This window comes from Dermochelys coriacea, chromosome 5 (genome assembly GCF_009764565.3).
Source record: "Dermochelys coriacea isolate rDerCor1 chromosome 5, rDerCor1.pri.v4, whole genome shotgun sequence".
NCBI classification, from domain to species: domain Eukaryota; kingdom Metazoa; phylum Chordata; order Testudines; family Dermochelyidae; genus Dermochelys; species Dermochelys coriacea.
Genome location: NC_050072.1, coordinates 27,045,401 through 27,068,402, shown reverse-complemented (window position 1 = coordinate 27,068,402; position 23,002 = coordinate 27,045,401). Strand labels below are relative to the sequence as shown.

Here is a 23,002-nt window from a genome sequence, read left to right as displayed (position 1 = left end):
CACGAAGACTGCTGTATTTGGTGCAATTTTGGTAGTCTCAGAAGAGAGCACAAAGGTCTGAATTATGGGCCATTAAACTAGTCTCTCACTATTATGTATTGTCCTTCCAGATTAACACTGGGCACAGTGACACATTCTCTTCCCAGTTTCCTGTCTCTTTCAGCATCAAGGTCAAAACCCTTATCATAACTTTCAAGGTAATGTGTAACTCTGGAATCTGACTACAGCTCAGACTTTTTCTATCAGACTCTTACGTCATGTCCTCTCTTCCCGTTTGCTCCCAATCCGGCAATCCCAGAGCCCACTAACAACAATGTAACTCCCCCTAGTTACAAGGGTCCACCTGCATCAATTGGATTGCCGAATAGGGTCCTTTGCCTTCTCCCACTTTCCAAGGTGCACAGCCAATCTATTCTTCCTCAAATCCCTTATCCAAAAGAAATGTGTTTTGAGAATTTTCTATTATTCTGTGTTCTCTTACATCCTACTTTACTCCTTACCTTTAAACCTTCCTCTCACACACACTGTGCAAGTCTCAGACCTAATATCAGTCACAGCAAGTTTAATTGCAATTCTCTGCCTTCCATTAACAAGGTATCAATACTGAAGATTAGCATTTTAGTACGTTAAGAGTGTAGAGAAAATATTTATATTTTTTTCAGTTTATGTTGTGCATTTGACAGTACTTTGTGTATAGTCAGGTACTTAAATCACTAGCCACTGTTCATGTGAGGTTTTCCACATAGCAACAGGAGAGAACTATTTTATAATAGAAATTTGTTTTCATGCCAAACTATAGTGAGCACTATAAGGCAACTGGTACAAAACTACGTATTTTTATAATTATATGTAGCATGCATATATGCATTATATGTAACATGCAATAGCACCTATTTGTTCCTTGATTTGTCAGTTATGATGTATTTGACCCAATGTCCATGACTTTCAAGTACAAAAAATTGGCAGAATCAAATGCATAAAGAAAACAAGTGCATAAAGCCTTAACAGTGAGAAGATGGCAATCAAAATAGCATACAGCCCTTCAATGTGTTTATAAGCCATAAAACGATTGTAAATTGACAGACCATATTAAGAAAGTGTAGATTAATGTCCATTTACATAGTTTTGTGAACACAAGTTCAGTGGTCCCTGTCCTCCTCTCAAGAGTTCAGATAGCCCTTCAGACAAAACAGTTGTAAGATGGTATGATACTTCCACTATATCTAGGTACCTGTAAGTTAATGCGGAGCAAGCTCCCATCACACTTGAGCCTGAAGCTGCTGAATCAACATCTTCATGTTGGCTTCTTAGTTCTTTTTCTTTCTGGGCTTCCTCTTCTCTTGCACGGGCTTCTAAATATGGAGTGAACATGCAACTGTTAGATCTCCATGTTTTCAGCATGTAAAATAATGAAAACTTGGTGCTTCTTTTTGAGACAGTATTATTAAATTCATTTTCAGATGCATATTCCAGAAGTATGAAAAGATGAAAGTAGAGCATTTTAATTGAAATTTATTGGTTAACTTTCCCATAAAATAAAATTGCTAATTTCCTTTAAATCTGTCATTTTGATACCCAAATGATTACTCAAAGAAACAAACCTCTCAGGGGAAAAGTCAAGCGTAAGACACTAAAACTGTTAACTCATACTGAATAATGTTTTATAGCATATACCACTGTTTCACATTTGAATATTTTCAACATCAACAAGGTATGATTAGTCAATACTGATGTTTAATTTTTTCCGGAACAGGGTACTGGTAATTAAATCAGTTGAAGCAAGTCTAGTACACGTGGGTATCATTAAGTTTGTTACAGCTCTCACTAGTTACTCCCATTTTCCTCACTATAGAGGAGTCCCTATAGAACCATCTCACTCACTATCTGGAGTGACTCACAGCCATGAGCGTCTCCCTCAGGGCAGACTCAAAAAGCAAGGCAGATACCCCAGCTGGTGGTATGTTCTATAATTAGATTTCACCAACCCAGTAACAAATGTGAACTCCCAAAGTACTACACTAGATTTATAATGCAGTCACAGACTCTCTCCTTATATTATCAGTCTATTTTGCCACCCAGGCAAACTGGACTATGTGATAAATGGTCATTTGCACCCAAAATCACAAAACATTCAGGTTACACCCAGTCCCAAGAGAACTGTCACTCACCCAGACTGATTTGCATCCTAGATCTCATACCAAAGACAAACTCTAGTAGCCAATTCTATACTAAACTAACTAAGGATTTATTAGTTAAAAAAAAGGAATGAGATGTTAAAGCAGATTAAAAATATATGAACAGGTGAATTAGTCTATAATTTCAAAAGGTAGCAGAGATGTAGTAATCTGCCAGTTTCTCAAAAGTCATTAGGGCTACCCAGAGTAAATGTAAGATTTCTGTCTTCTCGTTTAGTTGTTCTGCCATTAAGAGTCCAAACAGTTCAGAGGTTAAGAATTTTTCTTGTGTCCGTATTATAGCTTCTTCTCTCAGAAACCAAGTTGACAGCAACAGTTCCCACATATGTCTTCTTCATGGGGTTAAGGCTGTGGGGAAGGAATGCACTTAATATCTTTGATCCTTGATCTCAAATAATGGCTCATTTGCATTTAATGAACAGGATTTACCATCATCTTGTGAGAGATCGTGATTTGTATTATACAAGGCTTCTTTCTCGTTTGATGGGTTACTTAGTTACAAGGTTATATACAATGAAAATGTTTGCCAATACAATATAACATGAAATATAGTTGAGCGAGAACAATACATGCAGCATCCTACAAGCATTTTATAAAACACTAAAACACATTCTTATTAACTTAGCATTATTAAAATAGATATTAGATGTTAACACATTGCCAGCCTTACACCATCTCGCCTACATCATGATAAAATTGACTGCCCGTTTCTTTTAAAAATGTAGCTCTGTCTTATTATCAAAGGGAAACAAGAAATTGCGGTGGCTTTAGTAATTCAGAAAAATATGCTCCGAGATGACACACACAATGACCACTTGCCTTCAAATGCACAAGAATTAGTACTTCTTAATTAGGCTTATTTCTCATTTGATTTATTTAATTATGGGGTACATACGATGTAAATGTTTGCTATTACTTTATAACAGGATACAGAAAAATGAAAAAACAGTGCTCATAACATCTCATTAGTTTACATGAAGTTTTAACAAATACATTTTATATTTAAATATCACTTTGATCTATATTAATACACAAGTGAATTGGCCTGGCTGCCAGCTATGCATTTGTAAATGTTCAATGAGGCCTGGGGCTTTGGCTAAGCGTGCACCTGGTCTGTTAGCATCACAAACTGCATGTTAGATCTTGCACCAAAGACAACCTGTATCCAATCCTATAAAACTATACACAGATGTATTAATAGGAAAAGGAAGTAAGTTATTTACAAGATTAAAACAGGTTAACATAACTTACATTTTCCATGTCATAGAATCTTCTATGATAAGCAAGCTCTATACATCCTTTAGGGCTAACTCAAGCTAAACACTAGGGATCTTTTGCTTATGCATAGTAATCCTTGCCCATCAGAATTCAATTAGCATAAAGATACAGGTCCATCTTGTTAGGGGGTTTTATTCCCTTATCCCCATCCCCTTGTGCTCTGAGCTGCAAATTCAGCCGATAGGAGGAATTGACTTGCATGACTCATTTCATGGGGAGGGGGAATAAGAGCAGAACAACACAGTGTTATTCTCTTTAATGTTCAAGGATAGTCTGTCTTGGTTTGAAGGGCCTTCCTTACTGGCCAGGACCTTATGCTTTCTGTTGGAGACCAACACTTTACACTAGTTAATGTCGATCTCCTGTTTGGTGATTTAAACAATCACAGAGCGCTTACAAAACAAATATATAAATATTACCTTTGTAGCCAATGATTTTAGTTCATTTATTGTGTGATATGATTGATCAACATGTTACCATATTCACTGTATGTTAGAGTTAATTTGTAGGATTATAAAACTATAAAATTGTTCAGTATTTAGAGGAACCATGTAGCAGATACAAATAAGACAAGCTGAAATGCAAGAACCTGTAGGCTGAGGCCTGCAAGACTTTTTAGCTATTTTAGGCCTTGGAGACAAGAAATGAAGACATAAGTGACTGGAAAATAACCTGATACCCAAGATTATGGGAAGAGAGGTAACAAGTGGTAATATTGCTCAAAATTACCCAGAAGATTAATACTAGATCATAAAAATACTGTAAAGGCGCAACTGTCTCAGACGTCTTAACCACAGGATACAGGTTGTACATCAATGCTAATAATAAAGTGAATTTACACAGCCTATAGAAAATTGAGGTCCCTTAAGTTTTCAGGGGACACACACCAATAAGAGAAAAAAGGTCTGACACTTTTATGGACACGCGCAGAATGTAGGTATAGACAGAATCACATTATAAAAAGGGGATGCCCAGAACAGGAAATTTGAGCTTCCTATGGGAGACTCCAGCAGAAACCATCCCTCTACTGATGATCAAGCCACAAGAGAGCCATCAGACACTAGCACTATTGTTAAGGATGTGAGTATAACTATATGTATAACGTGCATAGGTCTGTATAAAATTTTTATATGCTTAGGTAATCATAACTTTAATTGTAACTTTAATAAAACTTCTAAAACAGACTAGACCTTGTACTTGTGAATATGTGTGGTCACACCCTTGGTCTTTGTGTTCCTATAGACTCTAATGCTAAAACGAGTAGCAGAGGGGACTTTCACTCTGTTAAGCTTAAAACTGTAGCCACCAGAGCCGAACCCACAGTGGTGTAATACCACATTACAAAATTCACTTTAAATAAAATCAAAGGCTACGCCTTACAATATGGAATACAGTATTATAATTGAGATTGATGAATGCAGCAACTCACAAGCATTCAATAAAGTCTAAAAACATTCTTATATAATCCTGATACTTATTTTAATAATTCTAACACACTGCTGAGCCAGACAGATTCCAGCTATGTATCTGTCAGTATTCACTTGAGACATGGGGACCTTGGCATGAACTGGCACCTGGTCTGCCAGTGTCATGCCCTCAATGCAAAAATGGTGTAGGAAGGGATATCACTTACACTCCTGATATACACCTCACTGTTCCCCTATTTTTGTTAAGTCATATGCCACTACATTTTCTTTACTATTGATATGGACTATTTCCATGTCTCACTCCTGTATAATTAGACTCCAGAGTAACAGTCTCAAATTGGTCCCTGTGGGTTTGTGCAACTATGTTAAGAGAGAGTCTAAGGGTTCCCACACCTGTCTCCCATAAAGCAGATCAGAGGAGGCAAATCCTGTAGATTTTTGGGGTACACTCTGATATGCCAACAACAAATAAAGGAGCAACACATCCCAGTCATTCTATTGCTGGGTAACACAGTTACTTGTCCTGTGCAGTAACTGAAGTTCTTTGAGATGGGTGTCCCTGTGGGTACTCCACTTCAGGTAGATGTGCTTCCTTACACCTTTGATTGGAGAATTTCAGCAGCAGTGTTTGTCTGGGTCGTATGTCCCCTCCCCATCTTATGTGGGCACCTATCTTGTGCTGTGCGACTAGAACCCCTTCGGTTCCTTCTCTACCACAAAGTCCATAGACTGAACTCTGAAGAAGAGGAGAGGAGGGTGGGTAGTGGAGCACACAGACATCCAACCTGAAGAATCTCAGTTCCTGTACAGGGTGAGTAACCTTCTCTTCTTCTTAGAGAAGTGTCCCTGTGGGTGCTCCACTTCAGGTGACTGTAGAGCACTGCTGCTTGGTGGATGGAAGGGGCTTCAGAGTTGCATGAGTAACTGATAACTCAGTAAGTCCTAACAATGCGTCCGATCTTGAGCCCTGGTCAATCATGTAGTGTTCTGTGAACATGTGTGCCAACGCCCAGGTGGCTGCTTTACATATGTCCATAATCGGTACATTGTTTAGAAAGGCTAATGAAGTGGACAGTGATCTGGGGGAGTGAGTTTAGATCCCTACTGGGAGTTGTAGATTCTTCTGTTGGTAACAAAGGTGGATGCACCTGGAAATTCATTTAGATAGCCTCTGTTTGGATATAGCAGAACCTTTAGATCATTCCAAAGTTGAAATAAAGAGCCTCGGTGACTTCCTGAAGGGCTTACTTTTTCCAAAGTAGAACGCTAGTATGCATCCGACATCTAGAGTGTGTAGTATTGAGTCTTGTTTATCCCATTACGTTTAAGGAATAACGAGGGAAGATGGATTGGTTGGTTCAAGTGGAAAGAAGATATTTTGGGTAAAAATTTTGGATGAGGTCTAAGGGTGATCTCGTCCTTGAAAAATATAGTATATGTGGGGTGTGACATAAGGGCCCCTAGCCTTCCTAATCATTATCACTTCTGTCTGCCAGGTGGGAGAGCTAACTTCATTGAGAGATGCATCAGAGAGCATGTTGCTAATGGTTCAAATGGAAGATAAATAAGACAACAAGTTCAAGCCCCAAGGTGGGATATGGACTTGTATTTCACGTAGACATTTCTGATCCCCTATAGAAAGCGTTTGGTGATAGGATGGGTGAATAGACACCCTGACAACCTTGTGGTGAAAAGCACTAATAGCTGTGAGGTGTACTCTGAGCTAAGTGATCGGCCAGTTTTCTTCAGCTCCAGTATGTATTCTAATATCATTGGTAAAGGGGCAGTAATGGCCCTGGCTTGTTTGTTGTAACACCATATGTTGAACCTCTTGCATGTATTTGTCATTCAGCTGTTTAATATGTCTTTCACATCTTCAGAGCAAGTCATTTCATCATGATGGAACCACGGAGGAGCAATGGTCTGAGGTGAAGCCATTCCAGGTTCGGTTGATAAACTTGTCTGGCATCCTGCGGCAGAAGGTTCGGCAGAAGGGCACGGGGTACATACCTTAACAGGTATGAGTATTAAGTTTGTCTCAGCCATGTAGGGGCTATCAAGATTACGCGTATAGCAGAGGCGTGTCCCATTTGAAGATAAAGGCATTGCCCAGGGATCAGGATTCCAACCCTGCTCTTGAGCAGAATTGTAGGCATTTGTAATTTCTGTTGCAAAGAGGTGGAACGATGGGTGACTCCAGTGTTTGAATATGCTCTGCAGGACTGTGTCGTTTAGCTCCCACTGGTGGTTCTGAGAGAATTCTCTGCTCAGTGTATCCGCTGTGGTGTTTTGACATCCTGTGTGATGCTTTTGCTGGGAACAGATCAGGAATGCAGCCTTACAACTCCTGTTAAGTCAGTAAGTACGCTAGCTAGAAATGCGTTAGATTTCTTTTTCTTTAATGGCTCGTAAAATAAGCTGTGCTGGATGGAATGTATATTCCTGTTTTTGTTCCTTTTTGTAACTTAAGGTTTTGCCTAGAGGGATTCTGTGTTTTGAATCTGATTACCCTGTAAGGTATTTACCATCCTGATTTTACAGAGGTGATTCTTTTACCTTTTCTTTAATTAAAATTCTTCTTTTTAAGAACCTGATTGATTTTTCATTGTTCTTAAGATCCAAGGGTTTGGGTCTGTGTTCACCTGTACAAATTGGTGAGGATTCTTATCAAGCCTTCCCCAGGAAAGGGGGTGTAGGGCTTGGGGGGATATTTTGAGGGGAAGATGTCTCCAAGTGGGCTCTTTCCCTGTTCTTTGTTTAAAATGCTTGGTGGGGCAGCATACGGTTCAAGGACAAGGCAAAGTTTGTACCTTGAGGAAGTTTTTAACCTAAGCTGGTAAGAATAAGCTTAGGGGGTCTTTCATGCAGGTCCCCACATCTGTACCCTAGAGTCCAGAGTGGGGAAGGAACCTTGACAAGTGCGGAGTGAGAAAATCAAAAGCCCATCCCCTTTCAAGGGAACATAATATATTTATCTGCTCACTCGCATGTGGACAGCATTATTGCCGGGGTATGCCATAAGTTTTTTAGCTGGTTCCATAAGCGCTTCATTTACAGGAAGCATAATCTTTGAACATGTTTGCAGAACGTCTAGTAACTTGTGTTGGGACTCTGGGGTAATCTCAAGGGAATTGGTGATTCTTTTGAACAGTTCCTGAAAGTGTTCGAAATCATTGGCAGTTGAGAGTGGTGGAGGCATTATGGCCTTGTCTGGGGAAGAAGAAATGTTGGTAGCTGGGGTATTTCCTGTTCCAGGGTCTCTTCCTCTTATTCAAAAATTTCCTCCGGGGGCTCTAATGTTGCAGCCACTAAGGGTGGTGTAGATCTAGTCCTCTCTCTATAGGCATTCGGGGGCCTGGAGTATTGTCTCCTGTATGCCCCCCAGGGGTCCCAGTAGGGCCACTGAGTAGAGAATGGCATAGGTGGTGGGATCCATGGGTGCCCATACCACGTCTGGGTGTCAGTCCTGTGGTGATATTTGGGCTATACAGCTGGACCTAATGACATACTAGCTGGAATAGGAGAGGAGTAGCATGATGAGTAAGCACCCTCTTCGTCCTCACTGAAAAATGGAGGGTCCAGAGGTGAGGAGGGGTGGCACAGTACCATGCGTACCAGAGTAACAATGGTGCCAAAGAGTGGTGATTCTGGTGTTGACAAGAAAGGAAGTCCTTGTGGTAAAGAAATTGATGTGGTACCAATGGTTTCGGTACCAAGGCAGTCGGTGCCAACATAATTGTAGGTATTGGTGCTGACGTCGGAGCACTTGGCGCTATGGGAGCTGAAGGCGGCATCGTAGCCTGTGGAGACTGCTTTGGTGCTGCATATTTAGGCAGCTTGGAGGAAGTGGTGGAGGAAGTAGGCTTCTCTTTGCTTCTTGACTCCAAGCCTCCAAAGAGCCTTCCTCTTTGAGGAGGGTGAAGTCTGTTTGTCAGAATGGGTCGTAGGAGACCGGGGTCCGGAGGGAGGCTGCTTTTTGGGGTCAGAGACCGGGCACTCTGACTTCTCCCTTAGAATAAGTTTGAGTTTCAGATCTCTGGCTTTCTTGTTGCAAGCTTTTAAGTAGTGGCACTGAGAGCACTTCTGCAGGAGGTGTGTCTGACCAAGGCACCAGACACACTGGGAGTGTCCATCAGAAATAAGGATCACTTCTCAGCAGGAAAGGCAGCACTTGAAGCCCAGTGAACAGAGCATGGCTCCAACTATAGCAGGTCCACCTTAAAGGTGAACACACTACTCTAAGGGGTAATAAAACTTGGGTAAAGAAGAAAATAAAATTGTAAGAGGAAAAAAGAAAAGGGGAGAAAAGGTTAACAATCTAACCAGAGTACTAAATAGGCTATGCTAATACCTCTATCTCAGGCCAAGGGCAGTTGAGAAGGTACTAAGGGTAGTCTGGTCACATACAGCTGGATAGGCGGCCAACAACAGCACGAGATTGGGAGAGCGCATGCATGACCCAGACGAGCACTGCTGCTGAAATTCTCCAATCAAAGGTATAGGAAGTACATTCAGCTGAAGTGGAGCACCCACAAGGACACTCCCCGAGGAGAACCTCACCAGAGACTTCAATGTCACACTGAATCTTTCTACCAGACTTAGTTTCTGGATGACAGGAAGCAGCCACTGTATGCCTCACTCCACCTAACTACCATAACTCTTTTAAAACTACAGACATTAAATTTGCACAACAGTCTGACAAGATTTCCCTGAGAAAAACTACTCTGCTAAAAATAGTAATTAGCAGGAGCCATAGTTTCAGCTTCTATATTAGACAAAGCTGTAGCTTCCGGGTACCTGGTGGCAGAATCCATCACAACCAGTAGATATTTCTTTCATTTCTGGAATGTATCGGTAGGGGTCCCACAATATCTAAGATGCTCTTGCAAAGATTTATAATGGGCAACAGCTGCAAAGGTATCTTGTAGGATCCCTTTAATCTCTTAAACTTCTAACATAAGACAACTTACAGCAATTTTTTACTGTCTCAAACACAAGGCCAACAGAAATTCTGTGCGAACCTGTCACTGATTCTTTCCACTTGTACAAGTCCAGCAAAGAGGCAATCATGACCTACCTACAGCAATTCTGTTCTGTACGTATCAGGCACAAGCACCTGCTTGAAAACCTCACCAGAGTGCCCCTTTTTTTCCCTAAGGGAGTCTCCCTGTACAACAAACCACATTCAAGAGTGGGGGGAGGAGGGGGAGAAGTGAGGGGAAATCTACTCTTTCCTTCCCAAGAAAGGGTATTATCCTGAGCTGCAGTCCTATCCTCATGCAGGGAAGGATCAGCCTGTTGAGCCTCAGTAAACTTATTTTGAGTTGCACTCAAAAGCAGGCTCTGACAAAGCAATGAAATACCTAAACCACTCCTCTGGGGACAAACTGTTTCTTTCAGCTGACAAAGGACTGAGGGCATTTTCCTCATCCTCACAACCCTCCCTGATGTCCACAGACAAGCCAAGTGAGCAAGAGCTATACTCTTTCTGGCTGTGAGTTATGAGATGAACAAAATATCATTGCCTATTAAACATCAGCAGGAAGTAGAATGCTAATGCCCACAATAGTATCTCCTTTAAAATCTTCAACCTTAAGGATCAAGTCTGTCTTCCTCCCTTACCGAACTTTCCTTGACCACAGTGATTTGGAATGCTGTGTCCCTCCCACCATTTACCTTAACAGTTTAAATAAATTCTTCACTACCCTCCCAAGACCTCAATCCTAATATTCACTATTTCCTACTGCTATCTTTGGAGCAACAGGTGAGGGTTTGGATTATGGGATTATTTTAAATTTTGCACAATTTGGTTCTAAATGGCCAGGAGCCCCACAGTGGTCGTACTCTGATACTGGACAGTGATAGTAGATTACTTACTTTCCCTTTTGGTAGGGGGCTTTAAACTATGGTCTCCCTTGGGTTTTGTTTTTGGTTCATTTGTTTTTTTTTAATCAAAGTTGGGTGACATGGGGATTTCCCTTCCCCTGAGATTTGGGCCCCCATGGGCCCTTGATTCAACATATTCATCAGCAATTTCTGCGGACTATTAATTTGTGTGTGGCTTTTTGTCACACATAGCTGCCTTTACCTCTTCTGTAACTACTCATAACAATTGCCCCTAGGCCTCAGATCAAACAGTTTTATATAATCACCTTCAGCCCCCATCCCAATATCTATTTTCTCATAAAATTACACATTTTATGTATTCAGCATGAGTGATATTGTCAAACATTCTGAGGTCTCATGGATAATAAATCTTTTCAATATATTTCCTTTACATTTCTTATACACATTAGCATCACCCTCCTCAATACCATTAAAAACTTGTCTGGCTTTCCCAGTTAATCTGGTTAAGAGGTGTGACAGTCCATACCATCATGTTCACCACTTTTACAGAATTATGAAAAAATTTGTACAAAGTATGCCTTGTGAGGTATCATTTAAAAACTCAAACCTGCTGAACATTACTATCCTGGTAAAATATGTGTAAAAATTGTAAGTTTCTATGGTATAACATTGCTGTATCATGTTCTGAAGTTGGAAAAGCAGGCCCAAACTAGTTCTTCAGAGACACAGGCATACTAGCATTCCAGCCAGGTGTTAATCAGCTGTCACCTGCTTAAAGGGCCATTCTCTGATAGGAGGAAGATGTGAATGAGAAATGTGCATTTCATCACAAGAACAATTCAAACCTCACATCCACAAGAGGCTGTTTGTCACCATGACTCTGCAAAGATGTTTTTAACACAAGGAACTGAATTATAAAGAAAGAAGAAAAACACTGGATCTCACTCTCCTCCATCTTTGCTCATGACTTCAACTCTTAAAGAGCTGAATTGGGGGTAGGGTAAAAGAAGGGGAGTCCTGGTGAAAGAATTCAGAGTAGCAGCCGTGTTAGTCTGTATTCGCAAAAAGAAAAGGAGTACTTGTGGCACCTTAGAGACTAACATTTATTTGAGCATAAGTTTTCGTGAGCTACAGCTCACGAATGCATCCAATGAAGTGAGCTGTAGCTCACGAAAGCTTATGCTCAAATAAATTTGTTAGTCTCTAAGGTGCCACAAGTACTCCTTTTCTTTTTTCTGGTGAAAGAAAACTCAGCCAGTGGACTGCAAAGCATCTGGTGAGAAAGATAGTTGTTCTCAATCCATTTTAGCTTGTTAAAATACAAGCTAAATGCCTAATTTATCTTTTTGTTTTCTTACTAACCAATTCTGACAATGCCTCATTACTTTTCCTTCTGTAGTTAACAGACTTGTTTTGCTGTTTTATCTAACCGATGTGTTTCAATTAACTTGTGGTGGAATCTCCATTTGGGATAACAAAGCTAGTACACATCATTGTCTATTGATGAAATGACAGACTTTATATGAGCTTGCACTGTTCAGCAAGATGCTGGGCAATAGAAGAGACATTTCTGGGGGCAAATCTGGGACTAGAGAATCTGCGGATGTTCTTCTGTAGCATAATTCATGAGTGGTTAACTAGCAGCACCCAATACTGTGCAGCTGGTAGCAAGTTACATGCTGGAGGCTGTGTGTTAACTGGCCAGGAGTGGCTGTTTACCAGTAAAGCAGTGTAAATGGTATCCCAGGTTGGAGAACTCAGGAGACAGCGATTCAGCAGTCCAGATTGTACCCAGGCTAAAGTCACAAGAGGACAGATATCTGTTTATCCACTTGGATATTGTACATCCCACAGTCTCTCAAAAGGTGGACAGGAATTCTTCTATACAGTCAAAAGAAAAGGAGTACTTGTAGCACCTTAGAGACTAACAAATCGGATGCATCCGATGAAGTGAGCTGTAGCTCACGAAAGCTTATGCTCTAATAAATTTGTTAGTCTCTAAGGTGCCACAAGTACTCCTTTTCTTTTTGCGAATACAGACTAACACGGCTGCTACTCTGAAATCTATACAGTCAGTTTCTTTATACATTGAGTGACTTCCTCCCACTCCCTTTTATTTGGGGGGGGAGGTTAGACTCACTGGATGAGAAAGCTCCTTTTACCGCCCCAATAACCAGAGCTGTAATATTTGAGCTTCTATCTGCCTCCTCTGTGCCCTCTCCTCAGCTTCCTCATCGGCTTTGACTGATTCAGTTTGTTCCATTCATTATTGGTGGACTCATTCATCAACTTCTTTGTTGACTCGGAGTCTTTTGTGGGCTCTCTCCTCCACCTCCTCACTGATCTTGACTGTGGCCTTGGCCTCCCTGATCCACAATTCCACCATCAGTCTCTGGTGCTTGTTTCTGCCTGGGCTCTCAGATACTGCAGCTGGTCCAGTTCCACTGCAGTGCTCTCCTCTGCAGTGTCTGAGGCAGAAGGGGCCTTGGACTCTACTTGGTCAGAACCTATGAACAAAGCTCTCAGCTCCTGAACTGGGGTTTTCTTTTTAGAGGATTGTGATGTTGTCTAATTAGAACATAATCATGAAAATCATTATTACCACTGTTATATAATTGCAACGAATCTTATACAAACTATAACACGTGGCCAGAAAGGGTTAAGCATCTTGCAGGCTGAATGACCCAGAGCCAACCTTTAATGTCATGTTAGAAAGATATGCAATTGGTAATTAGGGCCATTCATGGTAGATGGGCTAGAACTTTGAAATGCAAACTTATGGTGCTAGAAGTGATACTAATTGTCTGTATACTTATAAACATTAGGCATGTAAACAGACAGTTCCTGTCTGTCACTATAACTATTAATTCAGAGATCAAAAGGGAATATTAACATTTAGAAGAAAGCTTGAGTGAAATAATGTCATTGTCTATGTCTCTTTGAAGTTTGTGATAGATTACCTAATGGATAAGTTGCCCTATGTTTATTTGTGTAATAATTACTGGTTGTGCTTAGAGAAAAGGAGTACTTGTGGCACCTTAGAGACTAACAAATTTATTTGAGCATAAGCTTTCGTGAGCTACAGCTCACTTCATCAGATGCATTCAGTGGAAAATGTGCTTGGGAAACAGAAGGTTACATCACAAGCCTATAGTTAATAAGAACTGGCTGTAAGCATCTATTTGGGTAAGATCTGGAATATTCATTAACCTGTGAGGTAACATGTCCAAACCTTTGGGATTAGTAGAACCTTTTCTTTTATGATTAAAATTTTCATTAATCCTCATCATATTTGACTTGGGTGACTAGGTGGAGGCCTGAGACTAGGTTATTTTAGGGGAACTGTGATTTCTGAGCAACCAATAAGGTATAACAGAAGCTGTTTTGTGCTGGTTTGTTAAATTTAAGTATTGGAATATCCACCAGCTTTGGTGATTGTCTGTCCCATTCTTTGCAGTTCCCCCAATTGAGTGACCTCAGCTGGCTCCCCCCAGAACCCCAGTCACAGGGATATTCCTTCTGAAAAAAAGTATCATCATATGATGGTGGTTCACGCATTGTGTCTATTCTTTAACCTTTAAAACTCTCACTATCAAGTTTAAACTTTAGCAGCACTAAGGTTACGATCTATATACTTGACCTGTAGTATGTGAATTCTGCTATGACTACACCAGTGTCCAGCTTTCCTGTGGCTCAGGGGCATGAGTACCAATCTCAGGGCAGACTGTTAAGTCCAGGGCACAAACCCCAAACATTGGTTGGAGCTCTATACTTGAGTTTCACTTATAACACCCTTAACATGAAGTTACGAACAGTCCCCTTAGCGTGCTCTGACCTGTTTTGCCATCCAGCTTAGCCTAATTAACATCACAAATCAAATCAAGGTTACTTATAGTCCCAAAGGACCAGTCACTTTCCCCAGGTCAATTGCATCTTAGATCTTATACCAAAGACAACACTTGTAGCCAATCCTCTAATAAACTATACAGATTTATTTATAAGAAAATAAGTTATTTACAAGGTTAAAGAAGAAATATACACAGATGAACTACAATTTTAAGTGTCTGAAGTAATAGAAGCTTCTACGACAAGCAAGTTCTATAGGCCCTTTAGGGCTAACCCAGACAAAACACTTGGCTCTTTTGCTTATGCCTAGCAATCCTGTCCCTCAGAGTCCAACCAGAAAAAAGATACAATTACTACTTGTTTGGGGTTTATTCCCTTACCCTAGCCACTTCTGCTCTGAGCTGCAAACTCAGCTGATGGGAGGCATTCACTTGCATGACTCATCAGGGGTGGGAAAGGAGCAGAGTTCTTTCATGTTCCACAATAATCTCTCTAGTGTTGAAGGGCCTTGCTCCTTAGCCAGGACATGACATACCTTCCATTGGAGACCAATGCTTTACCTTAGTTAATGTCTCTCTTCTGTCTGATTACACAGTCATAGAGACTTAAAAAACAAATGCTTAAATATTACTTTATGTCAGGGTTCCCTCCCCACTCTGAACTCTAGGGTACAGATGTGGGGACCGGCATGAAAGATCCCCCCCCCAAGCTTATTTCTTCCAGCTTAGGTTAAAAACTTCCCCAAGGCACAAATTCTTCCTTGTCCTTGGACAGTATTACTGCCACCACCCAGTGAGTTAAACAAAGATTCAGGAAAAGAACCACTTGGAGTTCCTGTTTCCCCAAAATATCCCCCCCAACCCTTTCACCCCTTTCCTGGGGAGGCTTGAGAATAACATACCAACCAAATAGGTAAACAAGGTGAGCACAGACCAGACCCTTGTATTTTTAGGACACTAAAAATCAGATTCTTTAAAACAGAACTTTATTATAAAGGAAAAAAGTAAAAGAAGTACCTCTGCAAAACTAGGATGGAAGGTAATTTTACAGGGTAATAAGATTTAAAACACAGAGGATTCCCCTCGAGGCAAAACTTTAAGGTTACAAAAAACAGGAATAAACCTCCCTTTTAACATAGCGAAAATTCACAAGCTAAAACAAAAGATAATCGAATGCATTTCTTTATTATTACTTACAATTTGTAATCTTAGATGCTTATTTCAGGTAGTGTTTTAGGAGATGTGTGTTTCCTGCCCTGGTCTCTCTCTGTCCCAGAGAGAGCAAAGAGCACAAAACAAAACCTCCCCCCACAGATTTGTAAGAATCATCTTCCTTTATTGGTCCTTTTGGTCAGGTGCCATCCAGGTTATTTGAACTTCTTAACTCCTTACAGGTAAAAGAGGGATTGTATGCTATCCTTACCTGTATGTTTATGACACCTTACAATAGGGGATACAGATGTTATAAGTGAAATTAATACATGTGGCAACTCTCAAGCATTTAAAAAAGTCTAAACATGAAAACATTCTTATATAACTGTATCACCTACTTTAACAATACTAACAGACAGGTGAGCCAGAATGATTCCAGTTATGCATTTGTCAGTGTTCAGTTGAGACATGGGGTCTTACAAGTCCACACCCTTATGTCCACCACTTTTACAAAGTATGCTTTGTGAGGCACCATTTGAAAACTCATAATTTGCTGATCATTATTGTATTGGAGAAATAAGAGTCTACTGTACGATATTGCTGAGACATGTTCCAAGTTTAGAAAGGCAGGCACAAACCAGTTCCTCAGAGACAAAAGGCAAACTGATGCCTCAGGCAGGTGTTAACATAATCAAATGGACTAGAATACTGAGTCCTGATTGCAGGGGACTAGACTAGATGATTTCTCAAGCACTCATCCAGTCCTACAATTCAACGACCTGGTTAACCGGTTAACCAGGAAGAAGGGTGTGAGTGAGAAATTTACATCTTGGCAAAGGAACAGCTGAGGATTCCCATGCAAATAGACTTTGTGTCTTCTGAACCTCAGACGAAAATGATTTTTAAAGAGGAAAATAATTATACGAGACAAGAACAGAGGACACAAATCATCTCTCCCTTCATCTCTACTCATAGCATCGAAAATATTTGAAAGACAAAGGAAGCATCATTGGACTAGGAAGGATCCCGGCTGAAAAATTCAGCCAGTAAGACTCCTAGAACATGTGATGAGAGACACTTTTGCTTTAATAGCAAACTTAACAAACTAAGTGAAATTAGTGTGTGTTCTACCTTTTATTTCTTTATAAAAAATTCTGACTTGTGCACCATTACTTGTAATCACCTAAAATCTTGCTTTCTGTAGTCAAACTTTTTATCTTATCTAAATCAGTTTGCTTGCATTGAAGTGTTTGGGAACTCAGTTTGAGGTAACAAGGTTTGTGCATAACATTTTCTGTTAATGAAATGACAGACTTTATATGAGCTTGTATGGTTGTCTAGGTGGGTGTTGGGCTGTACAAGACACATATTTCTGTGGGGAAAGTCTAGGACTAGGAATTTGCTGTGTTGCTCGACTGTGTAATTCAAGAGTGGCTGATGCAAACATTTTTGCAGTATAGCTCAGATTAATTTACATGCTGGGGGCTGTGTGAGAGCAGGCCAGGAGTGCTTGGTCTCACAGAAAAGTATGTAAAAGATTGGTGAACTGAGGGGACACAGCTGTGCAACAGTCCAGACTGTACCCTGGGGAATGTCACATGGTTACTTTGGCATGAGCTGGCACATGGTCTACGAGCATCACACACTTCAACATGAAGAAACATTTAGATTTATTCAACATTAAAAGGTGCTTAAGTCAATGCTCCGGCACCCTTATACAAGTGATTTTCACAATATCATCAAAGTGCACACACGCATGCTTTGCAGAAGACACCATTTTGCTCTAACAAACGGTGTCTTCAATGTAGCGTGACTGTGTATGCACCACACGCTATAGGGAGGATGTTGTTTCGAGAACAAAATGGCATTTTCTAGGCAGCAAAAGTCCTAGTATGTCATCCCAGCACGATCCAGCTCCACTACAGCAGTCTACACTATGATGAAAAGTGTATTTTTAAAACATGTTCTCCAACATGTTTTCACACCTACATGTAAACAAGGCAAGTGTTAAACATGTTAAATTATTGTGTTAGTCTTGTGTCAAAAACACAAGCACGGGTGAGTCACCTATCTTACCTAGCATTTTTTTACTTCTTTCCACTGCAGTTCTTCGAGTTTGTTCAAACATTGCTTCCAAGTCAAATGTTCGAGCTTTTTTTCCTAAAAGATGAGTGAAAAAGAAACTTTGATTAAAATCAAGTAACATGAACTTCAGAAGATTAAAATGAGTAAGTGACCAGGGTAACTCAGATGCTCTTCAATTCAAGTTTCAGATTAAAAATCTCTCACTAGGACTGTTGCATAAATGGGAATTGGGCACCTTACTGCCCTTCATGCCTTTGAAAAAAAAAATCTACCTCCTATCCCCTACTGTACACACACAGTTTATATACAGTTATTGATGTGAATTGGATAGTGTATGCTACCATACTTTTTACATTGCATTTCCAAGCGTATTGTCAAAGTTAAATCCACAAATACTATAGTACAAACCACCTAGGAGCATTTTACTGTCTTCTAAATCACAACCCATAATATAAAAAAAGATATGGGGAAAGAACAAACAAGCTTCAGCGTTAAGCTTCATCTGAACTGCCACACCCTTAACAAGTGCATCTTGCCCCAACAGGTACCCTAGGCTTTCCAGCTATGGATAATGCTACCCTATTCCACAGAGACTCACACTCCTGCCTACTGCTCCCTTCACCATCCCCAACCAGTATTTTCCCAGTGCACAAGGTGCATCTCTCCAGCACACAGACAGTGCCTCCTTTTCCCTTCCCATAAGCCCTGGACTCACCGAAGCCTGAGAAGCCCATCGTGGCTGCCAGCTCTGGATGGGGTCCTCCCACCAGCTCCATATCTACAAGGGAACAGAGGGGTTAGAGTAAATTCTGTGCATAGAGCCCACCATTCCAGCACCTCCCCAGCTGTGGCCACTCATCGCCCACCACGCCTAGCTGCTCAGCTGGAGCTGCACCTGGAACCACAACAGGAGCCACCTCCACCAGCAGGAAGTGGCTGCTTGGGAGTTTGCAGCAGATCAAGAGGAGCCCTGCCACAAGGGATTGGCCCACTCACAGAGACTCCTAAAGGCACCCGCTCAGGACTCTCTGAACCCACAGCTACTGAGAAGAAGCCCTACTGGATAAGCAGAGCTGCACACATAGTACATTGTAGCCACCGATATGGTGCTGGACGGATTCTTGTCCCTGCTGCTGCTGTGGCAGCACCCAAGCAGGCTGTTGTTTTCCCAGCCATACTCATTTCCCTCTCCATGTTCCCCAGTTACCCTTTATAGTCCCCCTTCTCCAATATATTTATTGCACCTGTAAGTCCCTGGCATCATCCCCCCTAAACAGGTTAAGCAGCATGGTTAGTTGGAGAAAACTCTATCTAAACATGGCACAAACACAGGCTCAAATCTCAGCAATCTGCCACTGTAGCATAGACGCTACAGTGATTCTCCGAGTGGCGCCAGCTAGCTCAACAGACAAATTCTTCCATCCACTTAGCTGTGAATAAACTTGGGATTAGGTCATCAAAACTACAATGTACAGAGCATGACATTTTTCACAGCCCTGAGTGATGTAGCTAGGTCAACCGCGATGTAGCTAGTCTATCTAAGTTTTAAGTGTAGACCAGGCCTCAGTGTCCAATGGGACAGGGTTATAAAGTGTAATGGCTGAGATTTTCAACAGTCACTTTATAGTTTTGCTTACAATTAGGATAAATTTGTAGGCCCAATATTACGATAGCACCTAGCTCCCTTAGGCTTGTTTGAAAAATCCTAGCCTTTATTAACAAACATTTTTATTTAATTGGTTTGCACTTCATTTGGTAACAGTCCAGCAGCTTCATAGCTCTTTGTTAACTCTTTTCTATTTATCATCATCTACTTAAAGAAAGGATAGTCTTGCAATTAAGGTATTAACTTGTGACTTCCCAGTTCTGCCACAGACATCAAGTATATCCTTGGACAAGTCTCCTAATTTCTCGGTGCCTTAGGGCACATCTTCATTGGCAATGTTAAAGTGCCGGCGCAGCAGTGGTTTAATGTGGATTTAATGCACTTTGAAAAAAACCCACCTCCATGAGGCGCACGGCTCCCAATGCTGGTGCACTGTCTACACTAGCACTTTTTACAGCACTGAAACTTGCAGCACTCAGGGTGTTTTTTCACCCTCCTGAGCGAGAAAGTTGCGGCGTTGTAGAGCGCCAATGTAGACAAGCCCTTAGTTTGTTCATGTACAAGGCAGGGGATGAGTTGTCCTTTCTCGTGCTCTTTGTCTTGGCTTTTTAGACTGCTCTTCAGTGCAGAGACTCTCTTACTGTGTGTATGCAGAGTGCCTAGCACCACAAGGTTCCAATCTCGCTGCTACAGTAACACTCATAATATAAACAATAGAGATGTTGGCCCACACCATGGTCTTAAAAAAACTCTAGCCTCATACTTTATCAAGTACAAACAACAGATTACACACTAATGTTAGACATGCCTTCACTGAACACATCTTAATGTTCTGCCTGAGAGCAGGTCGCGCGTCTGTTTGCGAGGAACAGGGAAGGATGTAGGCCTATTGGGGGGCGGGGGGGGGGGGCTCGGGGCTGTGCGCTAACCCAGCAGGTGAGTTTGTCGCGGAGACGCAGAGTGGGCGCAGCGGAAGTTAAATCACAGGCTGGCTGAGAAGATACCGCCCATCTGAGCGCTGGGTACTGCTACTGACTTCGGCACTGATCGGGGGGGGGGGGAGGGTGTCACTTGCTAAAACCGGCCCTCGGAGGAGCAACCGAGCTCTTCCATTCCGTCGCCTCGGCGCACGCAGCCCGGCCCGATCCAAGAGCCCGGGGATCACCAAGCTCTGCCGTCGAGGTGCGAGCGCCCAGGGCAGGCGCGGGGCGCTCCTCCCCCACCCAAGTTGTCGGAGCCCCTGGTCCTGCTCTCCGTCCTGCCCCTCCCCTTTCACTCACGAGACGCCTCAGCCGCCAGCGTCCCCGCCCCAACGGTCTCCTCTGCATCCATCGCCGGATCTTCTTCCCTGCCGACCCCGCACCACGGCCACCAGTTTAAACTTAACCCAGCCCGGCGCCGGAAGTGACTGGCCGTGAGCCGGAAGTGCGTCAGACGCTCGGGCGCGGTGGCTGCTGGGGTTTGGCGCGGTCCTGTCTCTCTCTCTGGCCGCTATCGCCATGCCTGTGGCGCTGAGCCCGGCCGCCCCGGCCTTGCAGGAGGTGCTGGAGAACGCGGGTCGCATTATCGACCGGCAGATCCAGGATGATCGCTGCTACCCGGACCTGTCCGAGCTGCTGGTTGTGCCGGCGCCCGGTGAGGATCCCAACGGGCCCGCTCGCCGCTCTGGTCCCCAGCTCAGAGCTTCCTCCCCTTGTGATTCTCCCCGGCCGGGTCGGGCGCACACGGCTCATCCCCCTCGGGCCCTGGTGGCCATGCGGGGATCCCCGCGCTACCCCCCACCTCCCCTGCAGGGATGGCTGCTCGGGGGACCCTCTGCGGGCAGCAGTGCCAGAGCGCCCTGCCCCGTGCCTCTGCTGCCCTCTTCCTGCCCTCGGCGCCCCACAGGCAGTCACATCCCAGCCAAAACAGAAGCTCATAGAGCACTGGCGTCTCTAGTCTCCAGCCCCTCTGGATGGTCGTGAAAACTGCTCTCCAGAATCCCGGTTCCACTGAGGAGTCTCCGAGGTTATGTCTACACTGCAGTGAAACACCCATGGCTTGCAGCTCTTGGGCTTCAAGGCTGTAAAATTGCAGTGTAGATATTTGGGCTGGGCTATGGGACCCTCGCCTCTTGTGTGGTGTCAGAGCTGGAGCCTGAACCTGTATTGCCCAAGCCCAATGGGCCCAGGCCAGCTGAGGGCGTTCTGTTGCACTGTAGATATGCCCTGACATACGAGGGGCTTTAGGGCTGGTCTACGCTATGGAGGGATGGACCTAAGTTATGCAACTTCAGCTATGTTAATAACGTAGGTGAAGTCGACATACTTAGATCTACTTATCGCGGTGTCTTCACTGCGTTGTGTCGACAGGAGACGCTCTCCTGTCGATTCCCCTTGTGCATTTCGTTGACGTGGAGTATTGGAGTCAACGCTAGAGCGATCGGTGGTCAATTTATCGAGTCTATACTAGATATGATAAATCGACACCCCCCCCCCGCTGGATTGATTGCTGCCCATCGATCTGGCTGGTACCGTAGACAAGCTGTGAGCGTCCACAGGTGTCTAAGGCTAGCGTTGACATTAACAAATTGCCAGATAATTTCTGCAGTTTGCCTTAAAGTATATTGCCCATATTTTGTGTATGTTGAGAATTTGCTTCCTTTCCTTATGTGGTTCAGTTTAGTCATCTTTGATGGATTATGCAGGTTTCTCCCTTGTCAGGAGCACCTCGCTTAAGTTAAAGCACCTGTCATTTTAAATGATCCTATAGTGAGCGATAGCATTGGGGTTGACGCTAGGAAAAAAAGGGGGGGGGGGATTGATACTTAAATGCATCCAAAGAGGGTAAGTCAACAAAAAAAGGCCTTGATCTTGCAACTTTTTGTGCATGGACAGATTACACATCTTGTTCTCTTTTTTCCTCAAATAAAGAGTACAGTTTTTAAAACTGGTTTCACTAATATAGAATATGAAACAGCAGTTCTAAAATGAAAATATCTCAAAAATTAGTGAGCTGTCAAAAGTGTAACTAAAGGGAAAGGAAGACAATATTTAGGAAGCTTTACAGACCGTCATTTTTCTTGGTCTGATAAGTCTCTTCCCACAAAAGAGACTCTCCTTGCATTTAGCCTAACTTGCATTTGGTGGCAGGAGAAAAACCTTGGAAATATAAACTTTGGAGTTTATAATAAACAGAGGGGACTGTATTTCACTTGTATTATACCAATGTAGTTTGTGAACAAGTTACCAGAGCCTTTGGGATGGAAGGTGCTTATAGCATGCACATATATATATATATATATAATTAGATTTTGAGAGCCTATCAGCCAATTTTAGGAGGGCACTAGATGTTTTATTTGTGTTCTTTATTTAAAATTTATATTGCAGATATGGCTTTAAACAAATACTCTTGAAATTGTGAAAATCCTTCTTTTAAAAATATTTCATAAATATTTTGAGTGAGCTGTGTTACTCTTAGTGCACTTGTATTATTTGTTTATTGTAAATTTTGCTTTTGCTCATGTCTCATTTAGGATTTAGATTTACAGTGTAAAGTCCTGATTCTACAAACATTTATACACATGCT

The 23,002-nt window shown here is 42.3% G+C and overlaps 2 protein-coding genes across 3 annotated transcripts in view; one reads left to right on the top strand and one right to left on the bottom strand.

Annotated features, from left to right (window-relative positions):
• The window catches only part of WDR70 (WD repeat domain 70), a 263,191-nt gene extending 242,343 nt beyond the window's left edge, over nt 1-20,848 (bottom strand). The window contains exons 1-4 of one of the 2 annotated variants that reach the window (XM_038403369.2): nt 20,716-20,848; nt 18,545-18,607; nt 17,821-17,904; nt 1,232-1,352 (exon numbers count right to left, since the gene is read on the bottom strand). In XM_038403369.2, coding sequence (XP_038259297.1) covers nt 1,232-1,352; nt 17,821-17,904; nt 18,545-18,607; nt 20,716-20,767 — 320 coding nt within the window. In that variant the 5' untranslated portion in view covers nt 20,768-20,848. Of the gene's footprint in view, nt 1-1,231; nt 1,353-17,820; nt 17,905-18,544; nt 18,608-20,510; nt 20,639-20,715 lie in introns of those variants that run through there. The other variant, XM_043515328.1, reaches the window with a different exon arrangement.
• An 86-nt stretch (nt 20,849-20,934) lies between these two features.
• The window catches only part of NUP155 (nucleoporin 155), a 52,423-nt gene continuing 50,355 nt past the window's right edge, over nt 20,935-23,002 (top strand). The window contains exon 1 of the mRNA XM_038403367.2: nt 20,935-21,070. Coding sequence (XP_038259295.1) covers nt 20,935-21,070 — 136 coding nt within the window. The remainder of the gene's footprint in view (nt 21,071-23,002) is intronic.